Genomic DNA, 22,355 nt, shown 5'->3' on the forward strand with positions numbered 1-22,355 from the left:
AGGACTGAAGCAGACAGAGCAAAGTCTGCCAGCACAGTGACCTAATTTCTGCTCAGACACCCCAAGGTGCAGCTCCACATGGTTCTGGGCAGGGCAGCAGCACCACGCAGCTGGGGCCAGGGGAAGCCACAGCAGCTACTCAAGCATCAACTTCATGAATGCAGATCAGGCTGAGATGGCCAATGAAAGGAAATTGCATCCATTTATTGCATGTCCAGGGACACAGATGGGACTTGATCTGCCATCCAAGAATTTGCATGAAAGCACACAAGTGAAAACCACCTCAGCAGCCTGGCAAGGGCAGAGCATGGCACAGAGCAGAAGTGCCAGGGGTGTGGGTGTCCACCAGGCCCTGCTTCCAACCAGGAATGCCTTAAATGGATCAGGCAGGGCTGGAGATGTTAGCAACTGTTTCAGTGGGGGGCTTTCAGCACCACCTGCACACATCCATCTGAAGGCTGTGAGGCCATTCAGAGACTTGGACAGGCTGAGAGCTGGCAGAGGGGAACCTGCTGAGACTCAACAAGGATGAGAGCAGAGTCCTGCAGCTGGGCAGCAAGAACAAACTGCAGCAGCACAGGTTGGGAGGGGAACTGCTGGAGAGCAGCCTGGAGACAAGGACCTGGGAGTGCTGGGGGGCAGCAAGTTCTGCATGGCACAGCAATGTGCCCTGGGGCACAAGAAGGACAAGGGGGTCCTGGGGGGCATTCAGTGGAGTGTGTCCAGCACAGCCAGGGAGGTTCTCCTCCCCCTCTGCTCTGCTCTGAGACCTCACCTGGAAGACTGCAGCCAGCTCTGGGCTCCCCAGCTCAGGAGGGACAGGGAGCTGCTGCACAGAGCCCAAGGGAGGGCTACAAGGATGAGGAAGGGCCTGCAGCACTGCCTGGGGAGGAGAGGCTGAGAGCCCTGGGGCTGTTCAGTCTGCAGAGGAGAAGGCTGGGAGGGATCTGATCAATGTCTCTCAAGAGCTGAGGGCTGGGGGTCAGGAGGCAGGGGACAGGTTCTGCTCAGCTGCAGCCTGCCAGAGGCCAAGGGGCAGTGGATGGCAACTGCAGCCCAGGAGGTTCCAGCTCCAGAGGAGGAGGAAGTTCTGCAGTGGGAGGCTGCCAGAGCCCTGGAGCAGGCTGCCCAGAGAGGTTGTGGAGTCTCCTTCTGTGGAGCCTTTGCAGCCCTGTCTGGATGTGTTCCTGTGTGACCTGTGCTGGGTTCTCTGCTCCTGCTCTGGCAGGGGCTTGCACTGGGAGATCTCCAGAGGTCCCTTCCAACCCCTGACTTCCTCTGAGCCTAGGATCCTGATGCAGAAGGACACAGATCAGCAGAGACGGTCTGAAGCAAGGGGCAGGAGGTCCAGGCACAGCTGTAGGCCCAGCCCTGCTCAGCAAGGTCATGGCAGAGCTCTCAAAGGTGGGGCTGAGGCCTCAGGTGAGGTCCTCCTGTGTTGTACAAAAGCAATTCAGTGCTGCTTAGCTGCCTCCACATAAGGAGCAGACTGCTCAAGGCACTCAAAAGCTCCTGGCCATGTTGCTCCCCTGCTGGTTCTGGGACAGCCCCAGCGAGGCTGAGCAGATATCAAAGGGGCAGAAGTGGTACTTTAGAGGCATGCCTGGGGTGCCCTCCTCCAGACACCTGGGACCTGCCTTTCTCCAGGTGACTGTGGCCTCACAACGACCATCTGAGCCTTCTCCATGGGGAAAGCACATCCCACTGAGCCCCCACCCCACCGTGGTCTCACTGGGAGCCAGCACACCAGAGACTGCAGCTCACAGACTGGAGAAAGGAGGGGAAGAGGCCAGCAGCAGAACCTGCCCTCTCTTAGGGCACACTCATGGCTGACCCCTGCCCTCTGCTGTGAAGCACTGATGGCTGATCCCTGCCGTCTCCTAGGCCACACTCTTGAGTGGTGCTCTGCCCACCAAGCTGAGCCCACAGATGCCCCCCATCCCAGGGCATCAGGGGGGTGCATTCCAGCTGCACTTCCCACCGGCAGCCCACACCCCCCCTGCGCGGCCCCCAGTCCGGCGCCCCCCGCACCCCCACCTGTTGATGGAGCTGACGCTGGGGACAGTGTCGTTGTCGCAGACCCGCTCGGCCAGCAGCCTGTCCCGGATCTCCCAGGCAAACATAGTGGGGTTCTGGCGCTTGTACTCCGCGATCTTCTCCACGACTTTGGGAGTGGCCACCTTGGGCTTCGACCCTCCGATGACGCCGGGTTTGATGCTGCCGGTCTCGTAGTACCTGGCACGAAGGAGGAGGGGGGCAGGACAAAGCTGTGGTGATCACGGGCAGGGCAGGGGACGCGCTCTCGGATTTGAGGAGGAGGCAATTCCAGGGTCACCCGACCCCAGCACGCCCGGAGAGGCATCCGGAGCGGCATCCTCCGCTTCCCACACGGACCTTTCTTTTATTTTCTGCCCTATCTGCCCCCCCTTATCAGCCAGCAGATTAATTTACAGTAATCGGAACTGGGGGTGGCTGGAGATAGGGATGGTTTGGGGGTGGGTTGTTGGGTTTTTTGGGGGGGGGAGGGAGGGTTGGGTTGTGGGCTTGGGTTTTTTTGTAAGAGCAAGACAAAAGAAACAATGCGAGATGAAAGGGCACGGCGGGATCCAGAATTAGCTGGAAATGTGTGTTATTAATCAGCGGCGCTGGCCATAATGGAAACAAATCACACCGAAGGGCCACTTCGTGCACTGGGCCCTCTGGCAGCAAATTACCCTCCCCGAAGAAATCCTGGTCGTTAACACCTCCGGCTTGCAGCCCTTTCACAGGCAAATGAAGGACCTCTGGCACACCTTTTCCCCCGTTGTGGGGTTTTTTTGGTGGGTTGATCGTGGATATTGCTGTTTTAGTTGTTTGTTGTTTGGGTTGGGTTTTTTTTTTTTCCCCCAAAATGTACTCAAATTTTTAACACCAGGTTTCAGGAGTTTCCAGCACGGGGGTCAAGGAGAAAGGAGCTGCCCACGCTCGGGAGGGCTCCAACTGGTGTGGGGCCTGTGAGCAGTGCTGTGGCCTTTTCTCACACACACCAGCAGCTCTGCTGATCCAGGAGGAATGGATCCCTGAACTGGCAGTAATCCAACTGATTCCTCCAGATGTTGCCACAGCTGCCCTTGGCAGCACAGCCACGACAGGTCGCAGCCGAGGACCCCTGCCCACAGTCTCCTCTTACAGCGAAGGAAGCCCTGAGCCTGCTGCTAGGAGCAGCGTTTACGTCTTCATAGAGTCACAGAATGGGGTGGGTTGGGATAGTCCTCAAAGCTCACTCAGCTCCAACCCCCTGCCATGGGCAGGGACACCTCCCACCAGCCCAGGCTGCTCAAGGCCTCATCCAGCTTGGTCCTGAACACCTCCAGGCAGGAGGCAGCCACAGCCTCCCTGGGCAACCTGTGCCAGGCTCTCCCTGCCTTCACCCTCAACAATTTCTTCCTCCTCTCCACTCTCAGTCTCCCCTCTCCCAGCTCCAAGCCATTGTCCCTGGTCCTGGCACTCCCAGCCCTTGTCCAGAGTTCCTCCCCAGCTCTCCTGGAGCCCATTCAGGTACTGGAGGTCTGGACAGGAGATCAGGATCAGGACCATGCTCCTCAGTGCTGCGCTGCCACGGAGCACAATGCTGCGGGTGCTGTCCTGGCCAGGCACCTCCTTGTGTCTTGGTAATTTTCTCATCTAAAATCAACCCTGTGCCAACCTGCAGGGACTGCCCCAAGCACCCCAGCACACATCCTCTCTCCTCAACATTGTGAGATGCTCCAGCAGGCACCCAGCACAAAACCAACCCTGTGTCAACCTGCAGCGACTGCCTAGACCACCCTGAACCTTCACATCCTCTCCTCCACACCGTGAGATGCTCCAGCAGACACCCAGAACAAAATCAACCCGGTGCCAACCTGCAAGGACTACCCAGACCACCCTGAGCCCACACATCCTCTCCTCCACACCGTGAGATGCTCCAGCAGACACCCAGAACAAAATCAACCCGGTGCCAACCTGCAAGACCACCCTGAGCCCACACATCCTCTCTCCTCCACATCGTGAGGTGCTCCACCAGGCACCCAGAACGTGCCCACCCAGCGCTCCATGTCGGCAGCAGGGAGCTCAGAAAGCACTCCCCCAGCACCCACACAAGGCTGCTTATTAATATATTTCCTCTGCAGCTCCTTGACACAAGCATTACACACACAAAATTAATTAATTCCCCATCTTTGTGAGCGGAGCACAAGCAGGCAGCGCGGCTGGGGCCTGCCTCACCTCAGCGCACGCCGCCAGCCTCCCACTGCCTGCCAGGCTTACACTGCTTCCGGGCAGCTCTTGTGTGCCAAAGTGGCAAGGCTGGGTGAACCCTCCTAGTGTTCTTTAGTGTGGAATTTAGAGCTGGGGGGACGGGGAGAGGGCTGGAAAAATTTGGTTCCTGACAAGCTTGCCGAGGATGCGACAGAACAATAGCAAATGTGGACCACAAACCAACCAACACCTCGCGCCCTGCCCTCGAAACCTCCACTGCTGCCACCTCTGCCACCAAGAGGGTGCAGAAGAAAACCAGACAACACCAGGAATGCCTCCAAACAAAAATCACCATTTTCTCAGTTCCAGCCAAAATGACAGACCTTGCAGAGGCTGCTTGGAGTTCCTTACCAACACGGCCTCACTGCGCTGCCCTGGCACAGCACCTGCCAACCACCCACCACAGCCCAGCCCAGCCAGGCAGAGCCCCAGCAGCAGCTTGGCAAGCTGTGGGTATGTCAGAGAGGTGGTGCTCACCCTGGCTGGGCACCAGGGTGGGTAAAGCCACGACACCAAAGGCCCTCAGCACAACAGTGCTGCTGCGGTGGTGTCAAGCTCACTGGAGGCACAGAGCCCTGGTGCCCTCCAGGAAGCAAGACCTTCATTCTTGGATCCTCCAACCACTGTCTTACCACCTGGGGTTGTGTAAGAGCATCCATGAGAGGACTTGGGGACAGGATTGGGCACAGACCTGTTCCTGGACAGCTGGGGAAGCTGGTTGGGATGGGGATGGCTGTGCCTGGCAGTGCTGCTGTGACACCTCCCTCCTCTTCACCCTGGCCTCGAAGCTGGCATAGGAAGGGTTCATGGGCTGCACAGCACAGGGTTTCCCAGATGTGTTTTAGAGGCAAGAGAGGTGGCAGCCAGCTCCATTTCACACAGCCAGCTCCTGGTCTGTCTCTCCAGCTAGTTTCCAGTGCAGGTGAGGAGTGGGCACCCTTGCAGTTCCCTCCTCTCACGGGCGAGACTTTCCCCTGGGCACCCCTGCAGTCCCCTCCTCCAAAGGGACCTTTCCCTGCACTACAGACTCTGGGTGTACACAAGGCTGTATGGAGGACTGAGAAATCCTGACCCTACAATTCCACCTGTCAGGACTGATCACAGGGATTCCTCTTTTCCCACACGTGCAGAGGAAAGGCCACGGGCAGAGGGAGCTGCAATTACAGCAACAGTTTCCCCACTGTAATTATTAGTTATGAAAATAACGAGCTATGAAATTCCAATTTATTGTGGACAACCTTAATGGCAAAGCTCGGGAGCCCCACTCTGAGCTCTGTGTGACAAATCCATCCCCGTGGGGAATCCACCCCCAGCACCACAACCAGAGCCACAGGGCACCGTTTCTGACGGCAGAGGGTGAGCAGAGAGCATCACCAGCCAGGCTGTGCCAGCAGCCAGCAGCAAGCAGGCAGCCCGATATGGGCAGGTGGGTCTCAGGTAAAAGCCCACCCTAAAGGGTGGCTTTGCCTCCCTAAAATAGCAAAGCATCCACGTCCTCAAACCTGCACGGGGAGGAAGTGTGGCTGCCAGGGGGATGAGAGGGAAATCAGGAGGCTGAGCATCACCGGCTCCGGGAGCCCTGCGGAGGCTACCGCTGGCCAGCCGCGGTGCGAGGGGGGCATGGGGGGCAAGGGTGCAAAAGGCTACGGAACCCAGGGCCTGCTGCTGTGCCAGATCAGATCTGAAGTGCCGAAATGGCTGCTGAGAGACCACCCCAGTGCTGTTAAGTCCACACAGAGCCCTCTTTGATGCTACCCCCCAAAAAAAGAAAAAGAGAAGAATACTTGAGCAGTTCTTCTCTAGCTCCACTATGTCCAGGAAAGCAAATTGGTTAAAAATCAGGGAAATAAAAATATGGCAAAAACAGAAACATTGAAATTATTTTAAAAAAAAATTTTAAAAAGGTTAATAAAATAAAAATAAACCGAAACGAACAAATAAACAAAACAAAAAAAGCCCACGAAGCTGACCATGAAACTTAAAACTAGAGCACTCAGGAATTAACTCCTCCAGATCACCAAGGAAAAAAAGGTATTCTAACAAAACTGAAACGTTTTCTCCAGTACCAGCTGGCCAAGCTGCTCAGACCAGCCGAGCCCAAACCCATCCTTGACACCACAGCTGACACGAGCTGGGCTGAGGTTTGCTGTCACAACACAGAGCAGCCAGGAATGGTCGTTCCTGACCCGGATCTCGCTCGCATTTTTAATTTTTTTATTTATCTTTTTTTAAATGAAAATCGGGAAATTGCAATGAATCCGGAGTTGCAATTTCCTGCAGCCAGAGCGGTTCGAGCAGCTCCTGCCTGAAGAGGGCAGCTCCCAAAATAGCCCAAACGAAGATGGGTTTCTGGTTGCTTATTCTCCTGTCTAATTAAGAAGATGTTCCAGCAGAGGAGCAGAAGAGGTGGAATTAAAGAGTGGGGCACGCTGCGGAGCAGCCTGCATGAGGAGGCAGGGAGGGCAGCGCTGATGCAATACGTAATGGGATCGCTGCTAAACGAGGTTCGTCTGCAGAAAGCCAAACAAGTAACTTCCACAACTTCCATTGATGTGGGGGCTGGGGGGGTTGGATGGTTGGTTGTTTGCATTTTGCTGAAGATGACTCCCTGACTTCCCTGCGTGTTCCCTAGGTGCAGGGAACACGCTATAAATAGAGAACGTTTTGTCCTCTGCATCAGAATTGCCTACAAGAAGCTGTGAGAGGAGCAAAACATACACCAGGAGCGGCAGCATCTTCCCCCCGCGGCGAAACCCCCAAGTGCTCGGGAAAGCTCTGTCCCCCCTGCCCTGACCTCCCTCCCGAGGTTTCCACCGTTCTCCGTCGCTGCGCAGCCTTCAGTCAGGGGGCTGGCAGTGACACTTTTCTTGTGACGGACACCGGAGGATTCGTTGTGTGTCTGTCTGTGTGTGCGTGTCCCCCCACCCCCTTACCTGCCAAGTATTTTGCTGACGCAGCCGTGGCTGACGCGGAGCTGCCGGGAGATGTCACACGGCCGGACCCCTTGGTGTGCAAGCTCCACGATCCTCTGGCGAACCACATCTGGGAGGGGACGGCCGTTCACAAAAACACCCCCCAGCTGATTCACGCCTCCATGTCCTGAAAAGCACAGGGGAGGGGAAGAAGGGCAGGAGAAGAAGAGCTGTGTCAGAGTTTGGATGTTTCTGCAGCACAAGACTTCCACCCCGAGTCCCAACCCCAGCTCTTGCCGTGCCGAGCGTCACGCCGTCAGCCATCGGTCCAAGCCTCCAGCTGCTCTTCCCCTGGAGCACTGAGGAGGTCACGGCCAAGCTGCCGTGATGGGGAGCCCCCTCCCCGCCTCCCGGGTGGAAAAATGGCCTCGGGAGACCAGGCGGCGATGATGGGCTGCCCGGACACGGGGCCGCCTTCCTTCTGGAGCCGGTGGCTGCGTTCGCCCGACTGCAAGCTAAGAGTCTCTCCTGCCCCACGGAGAGGCTGATCCTGACCCTTTGGATCAGGGACCAACGGGAAATACATCTCAGCCTACATAGTATTTCTGTCTAAGGAGATCCCTGAAAATGTATCACCAGGGTTTGTTGTTTTGTTTTGCTTTTTTTCCTAATGCCTTGACTTAATTACGAGAAGGGGAGGGGGGAGGAAAAAAACCGCTGGTTTCTGCAGCTAAAATTCTCAGCAGTGCCGGCAGACATCACGATCCCACCAACGGAACACGAACGCTCCAGCAAGCCCAGACTCTCACCCCTCTCCCGGAAAATTTGCTCCCTTCACCCCCTAGCGAGGTGATTCGTCTGTCTGGTAGAAACTGGGGCCCTCTGGGACGGGCAGCTCTGACACCCTGCAAACCCCCACGGCCACGGAGCCATCCCCTGCACAGAGCGAGGAAGCGTAATTAACCCCCGCGTTGTTAATCATCCGAACTACAAAGGGGTGGAGAAGCCGGGAGCACGCGGCAGGGGCAGTGTGGATGCCAATTCTGGAACAAAAAATAAGGCAGAAAATCTCTCTATTTGCACAGTGCTTCAATAAGCTGACAGCCAAACGCCTCAGAGGGGGGAAAAAGAGGGGGGTGGGGGTGGGGAGGGGGAGAAAGGAGGGGAAAAAAGGAATAAAAGATTATATAGAGCTATTTTTATTTAAATCCACCCATTTCACCCTTGATAAACTGCTGTCGAAGTTTGCCAACAGCCTCGGAAACTGTCAGGGCACATAATGCGTCCCCATGAAATAGGTGGTGGCAGAGGCCAGCCCGAGCAGTGGGCAGCAAAGGGCCTCCTCTGCCCTGCTGGGCGCGGGGCCGGGCAGAGCGGCCAGGCTGTCCCCAGGACCCAACACGGTCCGGCTGAGGATGCCCTGGCTGGGGGGGCTGCAGGCGTGCCCCTACTCGGGGGCACCCCGGCGGTCGCGGGGTGCAGGAAAGGCGGTACCTCGGCTCCTCACCGTGGAGCAGACAGAGCCGGCATGATTTGGGGTCGGAGCCCGGGAGGAGTGGGGACAGTACATAGAGCGGTTGGGGAGACAGAAGTGAGGGTAAAAGTGAGAGGAAAAGGAGAGGCAAGGGAGAGGAAAGGAAAGGGGGGGAAAGGAGAGGCAAGGGAAGGGAAGGGAAGGGAAGGGAAGGGAAGGGAAGGGAAGGGAAGGGAAGGGAAGGGAAGGGAAGGGAAGGGAAGGGAAGGGAAGGGAAGGGAAGGGAAGGGAAGGGAAGGGAAGGGAAGGGAAGGGAAGGGAAGGGAAGGGAAGGGAAGGGAAGGGAAGGGAAGGGAAGGGAAGGGAAGGGAAGGGAAGGGAAGGGAAGGGAAGGGAAGGGAAGGGAAGGGAAGGGAAGGGAAGGGAAGGGAAGGGAAGGGAAGGGAAGGGAAGGGAAGGAAAGGAAAGGAAAGGAAAGGAAAGGAAAGGAAAGGAAAGGAAAGGAAAGGAAAGGAAAGGAAAGGAAAGGAAAGGAAAGGAAAGGAAAGGAAAGGAAAGGAAAGGAAAGGAAAGGAAAGGAAAGGAAAGGAAAGGAAAGGAAAGGAAAGGAAAGGAAAGGAAAGGAAAGGAAAGGAAAGGAAAGGAAAGGAAAGGAAAGGAAAGGAAAGGAAAGGAAAGGAAAGGAAAGGAAAGGAAAGGAGAAAGGGGAAAAGGGGAAAAGGGGAAAAGGGGAAAAGGGAAAGGGAAAGGGAAAGGGAAAGGGAAAGGGAAAGGGAAAGGGAAAGGGAAAGGGAAAGGGAAAGGGAAAGGGAAAGGGAAAGGGAAAGGGAAAGGGAAAGGGAAAGGGAAAGGGAAAGGGAAAGAAAGAGGAGAGGAGAGGGAAAAGGAGAAAGGAAAGGAGAAAGGAAAGGAGAGGAAAGGAGAGGAAAGGAGAGGAAAGGAGAGGAAAGGAGAGGAAAGGAGAGGAAAGGAGAGGAAAGGAGAGGAAAGGAGAGGAAAGGAGAGGAAAGGAGAGGAAAGGAGAGGAAAGGAGAGGAAAGGAAAGGAAAGGAAAGGAAAGGAAAGGAAAGGAAAGGAAAGGAAAGGAAAGGAAAGGAAAGGAAAACAGGGAATAAGGAAGGGAGGGAAGGGGAAAGAAGGAAAGAAGGAAGAAGGAAGAGAGGGGAGGAAAATAGAGGAAAAGACAGAAATAAAGGAAATCAAAAGAGCAGAAAGAAAATGGAAAATGAAAGGAAAAGGAAAAGAAAGGAGAGACAGAACTAGGACAAGCATTTCCTCGTGGAAGGGGCCGGGAGCCAGCTCCAGCCCGCCGAGGCCAGTGAGCCCGGGCCTGCCCAGGCCGCGGCAACCGACCCTGCAGACTCCGGGGAACAAAGGCCAGGGCCGCCGCCGTGCCCCCGCCGTACGAAGGCACCCCTACCCAAACCTTCCCCCGCCGCGGGAAGAGGCACCGGCGCCGGGGCCGGCTCCCTGCCTGAGCCACCCCGGACGGCTGCTGGCGGGTGCCGTGGGCCCCGTCGGGCTGGGGGGCCGCGGGAGCCGAACTCACAGTGCCCGGTTCGGGGATAGGGGAGAGCGGCGCCGTGCCCTGGTCCGAGACCTCCTTCAGCGAGCGGATCCAGGGCGAGACTCGGGGCCGCAGTGGAGAGCGGGGAGCAGCAGCCGGTCCCGTGGCCCCAAGACAGCTGCAGGCGTAGGGAGGCCGACCCAGCCCCGGGACGGCGGCGGCCCTCTGCTCTGCCCATGTGAGACGGAGAGGGAAGGGGCCCAGATCCCGCTCGGGACCCGCGGGCTGCGCCGCCGGCCCCGCTGCCGCCACTCTCCTTCCGCCGCCTTCACCGGGGCCGCTTCACGATCCCCAGAACAGGAGTTCCTAAGATCGTTTAGAGGAGAACGGCGCTGGGGGCTCCCCCGCTGCGGCCGGGGCTGGAGAGAAGGCGCTGAAGGGGGGGGGGGGGGAGGGAGGGATTGGGATTTTTTTGGTGCCTTCATTTTTTTTTCCCTCTTTTTTTTTTTTTTTTCCTTTTTCTTTTTTTGGTCCTTCTGCTTCGCCGCGAAATTCCTGCGGAAGGGAGCGAGCTTTGCACGGCGGACCAGCCGCAGTGACCGGCTGCGGCTTCTCTCCACCGGGGCTCACGTCCTCGGCGAGAGCGGGGCCCGGAGCGGTAACCCAGAAGCTTCGCGACACCCTCCCTCACCCTCCGGCTTTCCGCTCGTAAAGTTCGGCTTGCTAAAAAAACCAAAACCCAATATTTGGTTCGATGCCGAGGGGAAATAAATAACCGCGGGTTCAAAGTGAGGCGCGAGGGAAAGTCGGTTTTCCCGGGGGCAGCGGGAGCCCGGTACCTGCTGCCATCCCGGCCCCGGACGCGGTGCGGGAGGCGCGGGCAGCGTGGGCAGCGGGCGGCAGCTTCCCAGCCCCGGCGCTGGGTTTATTCCGCAAACAAGCGGCTGCCGGGCGGGGGGCCGTGGCGCGCCGGGAAATGCGATTAGTTCTCCTTTAACCGCGCTCGGTTCCCGGGCGTAACGCGGCGGTAACTCACCGTGAGAGGAGATGTCACCTCGCATCACGCCGCGCTAATGGACAAGTCTTCCCCGACCTCTCAAGCACAACAAACCCGAGCTCAGCCCCCCGTGCACGACCTGTTAACTTCGCCGGCGGAGGAATTCTCCCTTCTGCTTTCTTTCCTTTTTCTTTTTTTTTGTTTTTCCTTTTTTTTTCCCCTCTTTTTTTCTCCTTTTCTCTCTCTTTTTTTTTTTTTTTGTGGGGGTGGGTGGGTTGTCGTTAAAAAAAGAAGAAACAAAACAAAATTCCTCCCTCGAGCCCCGATCCGCGCCCTCAGGGATTTGTTTTGTTTTGGGGTTTTTTGGTAATTCGAGGATTTCGGGAGAGTTGGGGATTTTTTTGTTTGGGTGGGTTTGGGTTTTTTTTGGAGTTGTTTTTGTTGGTTTTTTTTTTTTTGGGGGGGGGGGTCTTGTAATAAATGAACGAATATCAAATTTTTCAAGTAAAAAGGAGGATATCGCGTTGCAAAGTTTTCCTTTCGTCGGAAATAGCGGGCAGCTTTCTTCCCGGAGACTGAATTTAAGGGGGGAAATAAATATATATCTACACACACATATATATGTATATTATTGATCTATGCACACATTCATATAGATAGATCTGTATTCATATATATCAATGAACGTTCGTGTGCGCGGGCTACCGTCGCCTATCGATGCACGCACATCTGTATCAATACTCTTCTGTGCCTCTCACTGCATATACACACACACAAAAAAAGACCTATTCCCACCGGCTTTTTTACTCCGTGGGAAAAATAAGCCCCCAGACGAACCCTAACTAGCAGCATGCCGCAGCATCCTGCCGCCGGCAAAACCGGCCCCGCGCCGCATCCCGACCGGTGCAAGGCATCTGCGGGCGGGGCGGGAGGGGGACGCGCAAAGCAGCGCCGGGACCGGCGGCAGCGGGGGGTGCCGTGCGTGCGGACATCTCCACCGGAGGCCCCGGGAAGGGCAGAGCCTGTCGGCCGGCACCGCTCCGCGATCGCGACGGGCCCGCGGTGGCCGCGACAGAGAAGTTGAAGTGGCAGCCTACTTACGGTGCATTGCTGCGAACGGGTCGTGCTTACAGTGTATTTCCATCGGGGCGGTCCGGGCCGGGCCGGCCACGCAGGGCAGGAGACGATCGGGCTGTGGGGCTGGGGTAGGGGCTTCGGGGGAACAAACCAACCAAGAAAAAGGAAAAGCGGGGGGGAAAAAAAAAAAAAAAAAAAAAAAAAAAAGAACCACACAACCCGCGAAACAACGAAGAGTCCCGCCCCGAGCGGGGCCGTGGTATCCGACAGCGCCGGCCAAGCGCGGCTCGCAACCTCCGGTGGTTCCGTCGGGGGGTGGTGAAGGCACGGGGCGGAGTATCGAAGAACGGCCGCCCCGAGCTGCGCCTCCGTCCCGGGCCGCTCTTCGGGCGGCCGCTGAGCCGCGGCACCTGCCTGCCGGCTCCGAGGCGGCAGAGGGGCCGGGCGTCTCGGTCCGCCGGCCGGGAGCCCCGGCGCTCCCTCCCCCCGACGGCTCTTTGTGCTGTCGGAGCCGGCGGCTGCGCGGCGGCCGCGAGGCGGGGGCGGGCGCCCCGTCCGCGGGGTTCGGTCCCGGGGCGGGAGGGTGGCGGCGGCGTGCTCCGCCTGTGCCGGCCCCCCCGCCGCGTCGCGCCGATCGCTGCAAGTCGCGGAGCCGGGTGGGGCGGCAGTGGGCGAGGGGCGCGGCGGGGGGAAGGTGTGGAGAGGGCGGGGAGCGGGGCGGGGGCCGGGCTCTCGCCTCTCGCCTCGGCCCCGCGGGACCCGGGGCCGCCCCGTCAGAGGCCGCCGTCCGACACGGGGAGCCGGCTCGCAGCGCCCATCGTCCCCCGCCGTCGCCGCCGCCGGGCCGGCCCCGCCGGGGCCGCGGGGCCGCCGCCGCCCCTCGCCGTGGTCCCGCCGCGATGCGGGGCTGGCTCGGGCCGTGCGCCCGGCGCGCTGCCGGCCCGCGGCCCGCGGCGGGGGTTGTGGCGGGCGGCGGGGGCGGGCCGCGCGGGGGCGCGAGGGGCGGAGCGGGGCGGGGCCGAGGGGGTTGGGCTCCTCCTCGGGACCGCGCCCCCGCCGCGGGCCCCGCCGCGTCCCCGCGCTGCCGGCTACGCGCCCGCGGAGGAGGCGCTTCAGCACCGCGCGGCTGGACAGCGGCGGGGCCGGCGAGGGGGCGGGGCGCGGCTGTCACTCATGGGTGCCGGCCAATCGCAAAAGTTAACTTGACGGCGCCCCGCATTGGCCGCCAGGCGGCGGCGCCGGCCATTGGCTGGGGCGGCGGCCAATAGGGGCGGGGGGCGGGGCGGGGGCTCAGCCACGCGAGACCGAGTGCGGGGTGGGCAGAGGGGATACTGCCACGGCCCCGGATCCCCGACGGCCGGGCCCAGCATCCCGCGGCCGTGTTGGAACGCCCCGCGGGGGGACCGAGCGTCACGGGGCCATGGGTCTCTCAGCAGCCAGACTAAGTGCCTCCGGGCCCTGGGTCCCCCCGACGGCCGAAGGGCGCGTCCCCGGGGAGGGGATCTCCCCAACGGCTCCTGGCCTCTGGAGCGCAGGAAGTGGTTGAGGTCTGGGCTCGGACTTAGGAGTCTCTATCCACTCGCGCAGTTTGCCGTCGTGGCGGGGCACGGCAGCCCCGCGAGGGCCGCGTCCGGGGCCGATGGGTTCCTGCTCCTGCTGCCACGACGCGTGTTTTCCCCCTTCAGCCCACGGCGAGGTGACCACGATGAGTGCCCCGGGCCGTGTCCGTCACGGTGCCACGGGTGAGCGTGGGGGCAATGCAGAACGCCGCCGTGCCGAGCTCCCTGCCCTCAGCCCCGCTGCCTGGCGGCCTCCCCGCAAAAAGTACTGGGAACGCGGATCCCCGTCCAGCCACCGCCCAAGGCTCGGGTCCGTGGCGGAGGGAGCTGTGCCCGCTGCCGCCCGCAAGAGCCCCCAACTCCGACCCAATGACCGCACGCGGCCCGCCCCTTCGGGGCCTCGATGGCGGCAGGACCGGGACTCCCCCGCCAGCGGCGGGAGCGGGCGCGACGTGTGAGCACGGAGCGAGTTTTCGTTGAAAGCGAAATTCTCGGGCTCGGCCACCGACCGCCGCCACGCGGCTGGGACGGCAGGGTCCGATCAGGGGGTGCCGGCGGACGGCTACGGCCGGTACTGGGCAGCTCCGCATCCGAGTTCGCTGCGGCTCCGCACGTCGGCCAGGGAGAAGCCCCCGGGGCTAGAGGGGTGGCACGGAAGGGGATGGGAGGCAGAGACACTGGGAGGAAGCACCTCTCGCTGCCTGGCTTGCCTCCTCTCGTTCCCCGTCCTCTTCCCCGCGGGGCAAGCTGCCGGCCCCACTCCCAGCAGGGATGCGGTAAGAGAGGCTGCAGGGCTCCCGCTGCCGGGCCCGGCCCGAGCTGTCGGTGCTGCCGATCCCGCCGGCCCCTCCTCGGCCGCCCCCGCCGTGCTAGGCGTGCGGCGCGCCGCCATGAAATGCTTTATCGATTAAACGATTATTCAGGCGATTTAACTAATAAAAGGCCCCATCGATCGCTTCGGAATCGCATTCTGCCACCGAGACTTCAGGCCGCCGCCGCGACCACCATCCCGCACCCGCCACCGGCCCCGCGGCCCTGGGCACACTCCCCTCCGGCAGGACTGGGCTGCCGCGGCCTCCCGGCACCGGTCCCCGACTACAGAGTTGACAGGACCCCTTCACGGGACACCGGGGGCTCGGCAGCCTCCCGCGCCTCCCCGAAGGCCCCACGAGGCGCCGGCCCCACCACCCGCCCTGGTGCCTGCCAAGCTCCGCACCGCGGCCCAAGCGGATTCCGTTTCCCCCGGGGCTGCGGAGCTTCGGACGGGCTCCCCCCGGCCCGGGTCCCACCTGTACGGCCGGCCCGAGGGGTCGCGAAGGTCTTCTCCAAGTCCATCTCGGCTCTCGGGGCCTGGAGAGGCGGCGGGGAGAAAAGTTTCCTCCTTGTGTGGCTGTCGTCTGCCTTCCCTCGTTCTGTCCTTCCCTCTTCTGGTTTTATCTTCTCTTGTATTTCCTCTTTTCTTTCTTTTCTCTGCTTCTCTTTTTTTTTTTTCTTTTTCTTTTTCTTTCTCTTTCCTTTTGAAAAAGATCTTTTCTTTTCTCTTCTCTTCTCTTCTCCTTTCCTTTCCTTTCCTTTCCTTTCCTTTCCTTTCCTTTCCTTTCCTTTCCTTTCCTTTCCTTTCCTTTCCTTTCCTTTCCTTTCCTTTCCTTTCCTTTCCTTTCCTTTCCTTTCCTTTCCTTTCCTTTCCTTTCCTTTCCTTTCCTTTCCTTTCCTTTCCTTTCCTTTCCTTTCCTTTCCTTTCCTTTCCTTTCCTTTCCTTTCCTTTCCTTTCCTTTCCTTTCCTTTCCTTTCCTTTCCCTAGTTTATTTTATTTCCTTTTCCTTTCTCTCTCCTTTCTTCTTCTTTTACATTTTGCTTTATTTTCTTAAATGGTTGGGTTTTTTTTCCTTTTTTTCTTCCTTTTCTTTAATTTTTATCTTCTTTTGGTGTCTTCTCTCCTTTTTTTATTTTTTTTTTTTTCTTTATTTTTCTCCCTTTCTTTTTCTTCTTTATTTTCTTTCCTTTTTTTTTCCTTTTTTTTTTTTTTTTCAAGGGGCTCTCGCAGGTTGGAATAATTCAACTCTTCCGCTCCCCGCCGAGCTTTTGCAGCTGATCACTGAGCTGAAACTAAACGTTTTAGGTGGAAAAAAAGCCTCTGAAGGAACCGTGAAATGATTAAGAAACTAAAGAGCTCCTCGCCATGTGAGATCATGTCCTGTTCTCTAAAACATCACAAGATGTCCCCAGACGCAGCCAAAACCCAAGAAAACTCTGACATCTGTTGTAGCAGGAATCAAAGTTTGCTCGCAAGCAGCCGCCCCCCCGCCCTGCCCCGGGCTCTCCGCCGGTTGCTGCAGAGCGGTGGCAGCGGCGGCACCGGCAGCAGTGGCGGCACCGGCATCAACGGCGGCACCGGCAGCAGCGGCGGCACCGGCAGCACCTGCACCCTTTGCCTCCGCCAGCCCGACACCAACTTTTCAGCACAACCGACTTCCCGTTCTCAGAGCCCGGGGTGACGCCGGAGCCCCGGGACCGCGCTCATCGACGGGCTGGGCCGCTGCGGGGGCGGGATGGAAACTGTCCCAAAAGCACCTGAGGGGCGGCGGGGAGACCCCGCATCCCCCCTCTGCCCTGCCCCGCATCCCCCCTGTCCTGCCCGGACCCTTCGCCCCTCGCCTGGGGACAGCCCCGAGGCCTGAGTGGAGCCCCGGGACTCAGGGTCCAGGTGCCGGGGGGCCTGGGGTGGTCCCCCACGCCTCCCGTTTGCACGGCGGCCTCCAGGCAGTACAGGGCAGCGTCGGCAGAGCCACAGGCAGTTCCTGCAGGCCTCGGCGGTGTGGGTAGAGGAGAGGGAAAGGAGAATAAACGAAGCCTCCATCGCTGCCAGATTCATTTTTCAAGGACACAAATAAAATAGCCGTGCTTTCCTTTCCAGACCAAAAATCGGTATCATTCGGGGGCTTCTCCCGTGGAACGGACCTGGCGGGGAGGTCCTGCCTGCGCTGCCCCTCTCCCGCTTCAGCCCAACCCGCTGCCTCCCCAGGCCCGCCAAGGCAAACCTGCCCCGGCATGAGACCGGCTGTGGCTCCTGCCCCCTTCCCCGCATGCACCCGCCGCCCCACGGGGCCCTCCACGCGTGGCCCAGGGCGGGGAACGGGGGCTTCCGGGAGTTCGGCGCTGCCCGGAGCAGCCCCGCTCGGACAGGGAAGCAGGGACGCGATGTCGGTAACGGGGCTCCGGCGCAGTCCCGCTACTCCGGGAGCTGACACGGAGGAGACTCGGTGCCCAGAACGTCTCTCCTTCTCCGGACCCTGTCGCATCAGAGGGCCGGCCGCACTGCTGCCCCGGTCGGTTCCGTGGCTAGGCCGGGGCCGGTTCCACTGGGATCCCCAGCGAGCAGCGAGGCCGGTGGGAGGCCGGCTCCGGTCCCTCGCCTTTTCGCGGCGGCTCTCTGCTCTCACTTGCTTACACAAAAAAAAACAGGCGGCCGGAGTCGGTTTTCCGCTGGCTTGCCCTGAAATGCGACCACCGGGGAAAAACAGCCGGAATGGCCCCTCCGTGGGGAGAGGACCCCCCAGATAAGGCAGAGAAACGAACAGCGGAAATCCCCCAGATGCTCTCCTCTCCTACCCTCTCCCCAGCCGTACTGGCCCCAGCAGCTGCGAGGAGCCCGGGAAGCGCTTTTCCGGCCTCAGGCAGCGAAATAAACGAAAAAAACACTTTATTGTCCTAGAAATGGGCCGCAGGGCTCCGGCCCCGGCAGCGGAGCTGCCACCCCAGCCCATCTGAGCTGCCCCGGCTTGCTCCGTAGCGGAGCCCTCGGGCATCAGCACCCGGAACCCCGGGGCTGAGCGGGTCCGACCCGAGCCACTGCTCGCTGCCGGCCGCCGGTCGGACCGTGCCCCGCGTTAACGAAAACAGAGCGGAGGCTCCCGCGGCTCGCTGCCCCCCGCGTTTCTCGGCGCTCTGGAGTTTCGGCGGCTCCGAAGTGCAGCGTTCGGGGCGACACCGGCCCTGGTCCTGCTCGCTCCCCAACAAGCCGCAGCGGGTCTGGCCCGCCCCGCGCCCGCAACACCGGGGCTGCGCCCCACGGCCCCGCCGCCCCTGACCGAGGGTAGAATTTGGGCCGGGTGTAAGAAACCTGAGCTCGCGGACCCCCGGGGAAGTCTCACCCTGGGACACCTCTTCTGGGGCCTCAGGGTTGGGAACTCCCAGAACCGGCTGCTCCCGGGAACGGCCCCTGGAAAGCGTCTCCCACTGCCCCGGGAGCGCTCCAGCGGAGGCAGCACCCCTGGGCAGGGGTCTCGGGAGATTGCCACCCGCAAATCCCGGCCCCGGCGGGGCCTGGAGCGGGTCCCGGCGCTGCCTTGTTCGGCGGGTGGAAGAGCAGGGAAAAGAAGGAATAATGGCGCGGCTGGAAGCTGTGGAGCTTCCCGAGGGCGGCTTTGGTTGACTGCCCTCTCTGAAGAGGCCAGAAGATCACAAACCCGGCCTAACCTTTCGTCTGGGCTTTGGTGCCAAGGAGAAACTGCATCCCACACCGCTTACCAACCCGGGCCACTGCTCAGCACAACCAACCGAACCCAAACCCACTGGAAATGACACAGAAAAGCGTGGGCATCATCGCTCCCTGGCAGGTATCAGCTCCTTCTGCAGAGGCGTGGGTAGCTGGGGTCTGGGGGGAATGGATGGGCAGGGGGCTGCTCAGAACATTCGAAGCCCAGAACCACCGTCAGGGCTGTTTGTGTTTTCTCTCGTTTCTTCAACCACCAGGCGTGGAGAGGGGAGCGCTGCCCCTCGAGTCGGGACCGGGGGGGTGTTTGTCGGCGTGGAGGCAGCCGCCACTGCCCGGCACCAGGGTCTCGTTTCCCCTCTGACGTCTGTCATTTTAAATTCAAAATATGGGAGAGCTCTGCTGATGGAGGCCCAGCTCCTGGAACTAAAAGTGATCTCGGGGATGGGTGTGTCGATTAGACTGCAGGAGTGCCGGGTGGGCAGCGCTGAGGACAGCACGGTCTGATGTCCTCGGGAATCTTTACAGAGCTGTCCACCGAAGCCACCGGGAAATGAGTCTTGAACGAGGGGAGCCTGAAGAAGAGGCGTCCTGACAAGCAGCAGAAGCTGCCCCGAGTGGCCCAGGCTGAGGAGGTGCACCGTGACCCTGGATGATGATCTGAAGTGGAGGTTAGTGGGGAGAGATGCCCACGGCCCTGACAGCGATGCCCTTCCTGCTCTGGCCAGGCTGGGGGGAGCAGCTGGCAATACCAGCGGGTTTCAGGTTTTGAGAGCCTGAGAGGAGGGCAGGAAATGGCTCAGAGACTTCTCTTTTTCAGTCAGTGTGCATTATTGCCTTCCCCCCCGCCCTTCACTTGCCACTCACTGCTGTCTCTCCCGGCTGCTCTGGGTGGTGAGCAGCGTGCTGGGGATGCGTGCCGTGGGTCCTTGTCCGGGGTGCTCAGCAGAGCTAGCCGATGGCGCCCTGCGGGCTTTGCTGGAAGAGCTGCCCCTGGCTCTGCTGTTCCACAGCCCACGGGCTGCTCCTTGCCATCCCCACTTCTGCAGCATCTAAGCTTTCTTTTCTCCAGTCCACAACCTCAGGCTGACCGAGGACTGGCGTTTTCAGAGGCAAATCTGTGTCGAAACAGAAGAGCTGCCTGGTTTGTCAAAGCAAGAATTGCTAAAGCTGTCTTATCTGGTAAACCTGTCTGGTATGGAAGGGCTCCGGGCCACAGTGAACGCTTCAGTCCCCTCTCTCTGTCACTTTCACTGATCTCGAGTGTGGTTATTTTGATAGTTAAAAAAGACACGGTTTTTAAAAGTCAACTTCGCAGAACTTTCTGGTGACACGCTTACATGCACAGCTGAAAATGTGCCAGCATCCGAGGGAGGCCAAGCCACGCCAGACTGCCGGCAGCCACCCTCTTCCTGAGAGCTCTGTGAGAAACCCCGCTGCACCCTCTGAGATTTCGGCAGTGACGTGGTAGAGCGAGGGCCTGGCCTCCCGGGAGCCCAGTGCGGCCGGACCGCCGAGCCCGGGCTTCCCCGGCCCCTGCGCCGCCGTGCCGCGTTCCGACCCAGCGGAGGAGCCGTGACGCCAGGCGCCGTGAGCAGCGGAGCGGGTTGGAAGGGACCTCAAGGTTCATCCAGTCCCAACCCCCCTGCCATGGGCAGGGACACCTCAAACCACAGCAGGTTGCTCACAGCCACCTCCAGCCTGGCTTTAAGCACCTCCAGGGAGGAGGCTTCCACCACCTCCCTGGGCAACCTGTGCCAGTCTCTCACCACCCTTATAGGGAAGAACTTCTTCCTCACAGCCAATCTCAGTCTCCCCACTTCTAGTTTTGCTCCATTCCCCCCAGTCCTATCACTTCCTGACACCCTCAAAAGTCCCTCCCCAGCTTTCTTGTAGCCCCCTTCAGATCCTGGAAGGCCACAAGAAGCTCTCCTGGGAGCCTTCTCCTCTCCAGACTGCATAACCCCAACTCTCTCAGTCTGTCCTCGTAGCAGAGCAGCTCCAGCCCTCTGCTCATCCTTGTTTCAGATGCAGCACGCAGGAGGGATGAGCACCACTCGTGGGATCAGATGGCAGAGCAGAGGGCAGAGACACAAAGGCTGTGATGGGGGTTTGGGGGGTGTGCCAGGGGCAGGTGGGAGAAGGGGAGGTGGTGGTGTGCTTTGGAGGTCTGAACAGAGCAAAGCAGGAGTCAGATCTCTGCAGCTGTACATTGGGGGCCTTGTGAAAAAAAAAAAAAAAAGGAATCCCCGTTGAAGCTCACCTTTTGTCAGCAAGCTGGAACAGTGCTCCTGGGCACCTGGCAAAGGTGACGCCCTGAGGTCCTGACCTAGCTCCTGCAGAGCTGCCCGGGGGAGCTGTGTGCTCAGCGACCAACCCTGCTCCCCGGCTCTGAGGGCATCCTCCCGCGGGGGCCTTGAGCAGCCCCTCTAGAGCTGTGCTCAAAGTGGAGACACCAAGATGGGGATATTTTTGGTTTTTTTTTTTTGATGGGAGCTGTGGCTGGAAATCCATCGACTCTGCCACACAATGCTTGCTGTTCCAGTCCCTCAAGAGAGGGCCACGGACAAACATTTCAACCTAAATTCATCCTGTGCCGTCGCTTTTGTGTTTGCTGCTATTAAAATGCTCGGGGCGGGGAAGAAAAAAAAAAAATAGGTCAAATTGCTTCCTTTGCTTTGAAAATCGCTGGGAGAAGAGGTAGATGGGGAGATAGGAAGGTAAATCACTGAATGTCTGCTTCCAGCACTCGGCAGTGGAGGGGAGAAGGCAGCCGGCGAGGTGAGCCCTTCGCTAGACACAAAAAACCACCCAGGAAGCACAAGCAGCGGGAAGTGGGTGAGGAAATCTGAGTCTGCCTAGAGGTTCGGAAGGGGACATGCCCAGGGTGTTAACCGTTGCCTTCCCTAGACCAGGTCTCAGGGTTCCTAACCTGATTCTCCTCTAGTGATTGAGAGAAAGGGCGGTGGGTCGCCGCCTCCAAGCACATCTCTAACTCTAATTAAACAAAGGGGCCGAGGTGAGGAACAGGGCAGCACCGAGAGTCCGGCTCAGTCTTGAGCCTCTCCAGATCAGGTGCTTCACGCCCGCAGGCACACACTGTGGCGTTCTCCTGCTCCTCCCTGCCTGACTGGTTGTTAAGTAAATGCATCTCCCGGAGGTCAGCAGGCTGCCACGCAGCTAAAGAGATGCTGCTTGTAAATCCCAGCTGCCAGAGGATGCTTCTGCTCCGAGGAGATGCAGTTTTCCCCTGGAATATTTATTGCACACGTCACGGCATGTGCTTCAGGCAGGTGTTTTAACCACTACCTTTCCCCACACAGTTTTAGGAGCCGTGCCTGCAGGTGTAAGAGGGTCCAAACTCTCTTGTTTGTTTTCCATGCTGACCATCAGAGCAGCAAGGGACGCATGTTCACAGCAGACCTTCAAAGGTGCAGTGCAACAGGGAGGAAACGCTTGCACATTTCCCAGCCCCCGACCATGCCCCTACAAGCAGGAAGTTTTTCATCCACAGCAGCCCTGGGTAAGGTCCTGGTGAGAGAGGTGGGCTGTTGAGGTTTAGGCAGAGCAAAGTGGACATGATGGCAGGGTGGACCCAACTTGAAATGGATGCTGCAGTCAAGACCTGGAGCAAGCCAAGGACTTGCTCACAGCCATTTGGAAGATTTTCCTATCTGTGGAGCAGCAGCAGCAGGACCAGCTCAGTTGTTCCCCACTGCTGTGGTTGACAGGAGGGGCTGAAGCTCCTGCACACGTTCTTGGGGTTTTTAATCTCTTAACAAACGTGCAGCCAACCCCACTTCTCAAGGTGGCAGAGCAGCTTTGCTCACAGCAACACATTCTCCATTCCCCGTGGTCCATGGTGCATGGTACATGACACATGGGATGGAGAGCAGCCCTGCACAGAAGGATTTAGGGTGCTGGGGGGTGCAAAGCTGGAGATGAGCCAGCACTAAGCACTGCTAGCCCAGCCCAGAGCCAACACTGCTGACGCGGTGATCTTGAAGGTCTCTTCCAACCTGGTTTATTCTATGTATTCTATGTATTCTATGACAGGGA

At 59.4% G+C, this 22,355-nt stretch overlaps 1 protein-coding gene across 2 annotated transcripts in view; it reads right to left on the minus strand.

Moving 5' to 3' along the window:
- PAX5 (paired box 5) overlaps positions 1 to 15,139 on the minus strand; it is a 142,761-nt gene extending 127,622 nt beyond the window's left edge. The window contains exons 1-3 of one of the 2 annotated variants that reach the window (XM_054178165.1): positions 15,094 to 15,139; positions 7,212 to 7,377; positions 2,038 to 2,235 (exon numbers count right to left, since the gene is read on the minus strand). In XM_054178165.1, coding sequence (XP_054034140.1) covers positions 2,038 to 2,235; positions 7,212 to 7,377; positions 15,094 to 15,139 — 410 coding nt within the window. Of the gene's footprint in view, positions 1 to 2,037; positions 2,236 to 7,211; positions 7,378 to 12,269; positions 12,313 to 15,093 lie in introns of those variants that run through there. The other variant, XM_054178166.1, reaches the window with a different exon arrangement.
- Between the last annotated feature and the right edge of the window lie 7,216 nt (positions 15,140 to 22,355).

Source organism: Dryobates pubescens, chromosome Z (genome assembly GCF_014839835.1).
Source record: "Dryobates pubescens isolate bDryPub1 chromosome Z, bDryPub1.pri, whole genome shotgun sequence".
NCBI lineage: Eukaryota > Metazoa > Chordata > Aves > Piciformes > Picidae > Dryobates > Dryobates pubescens.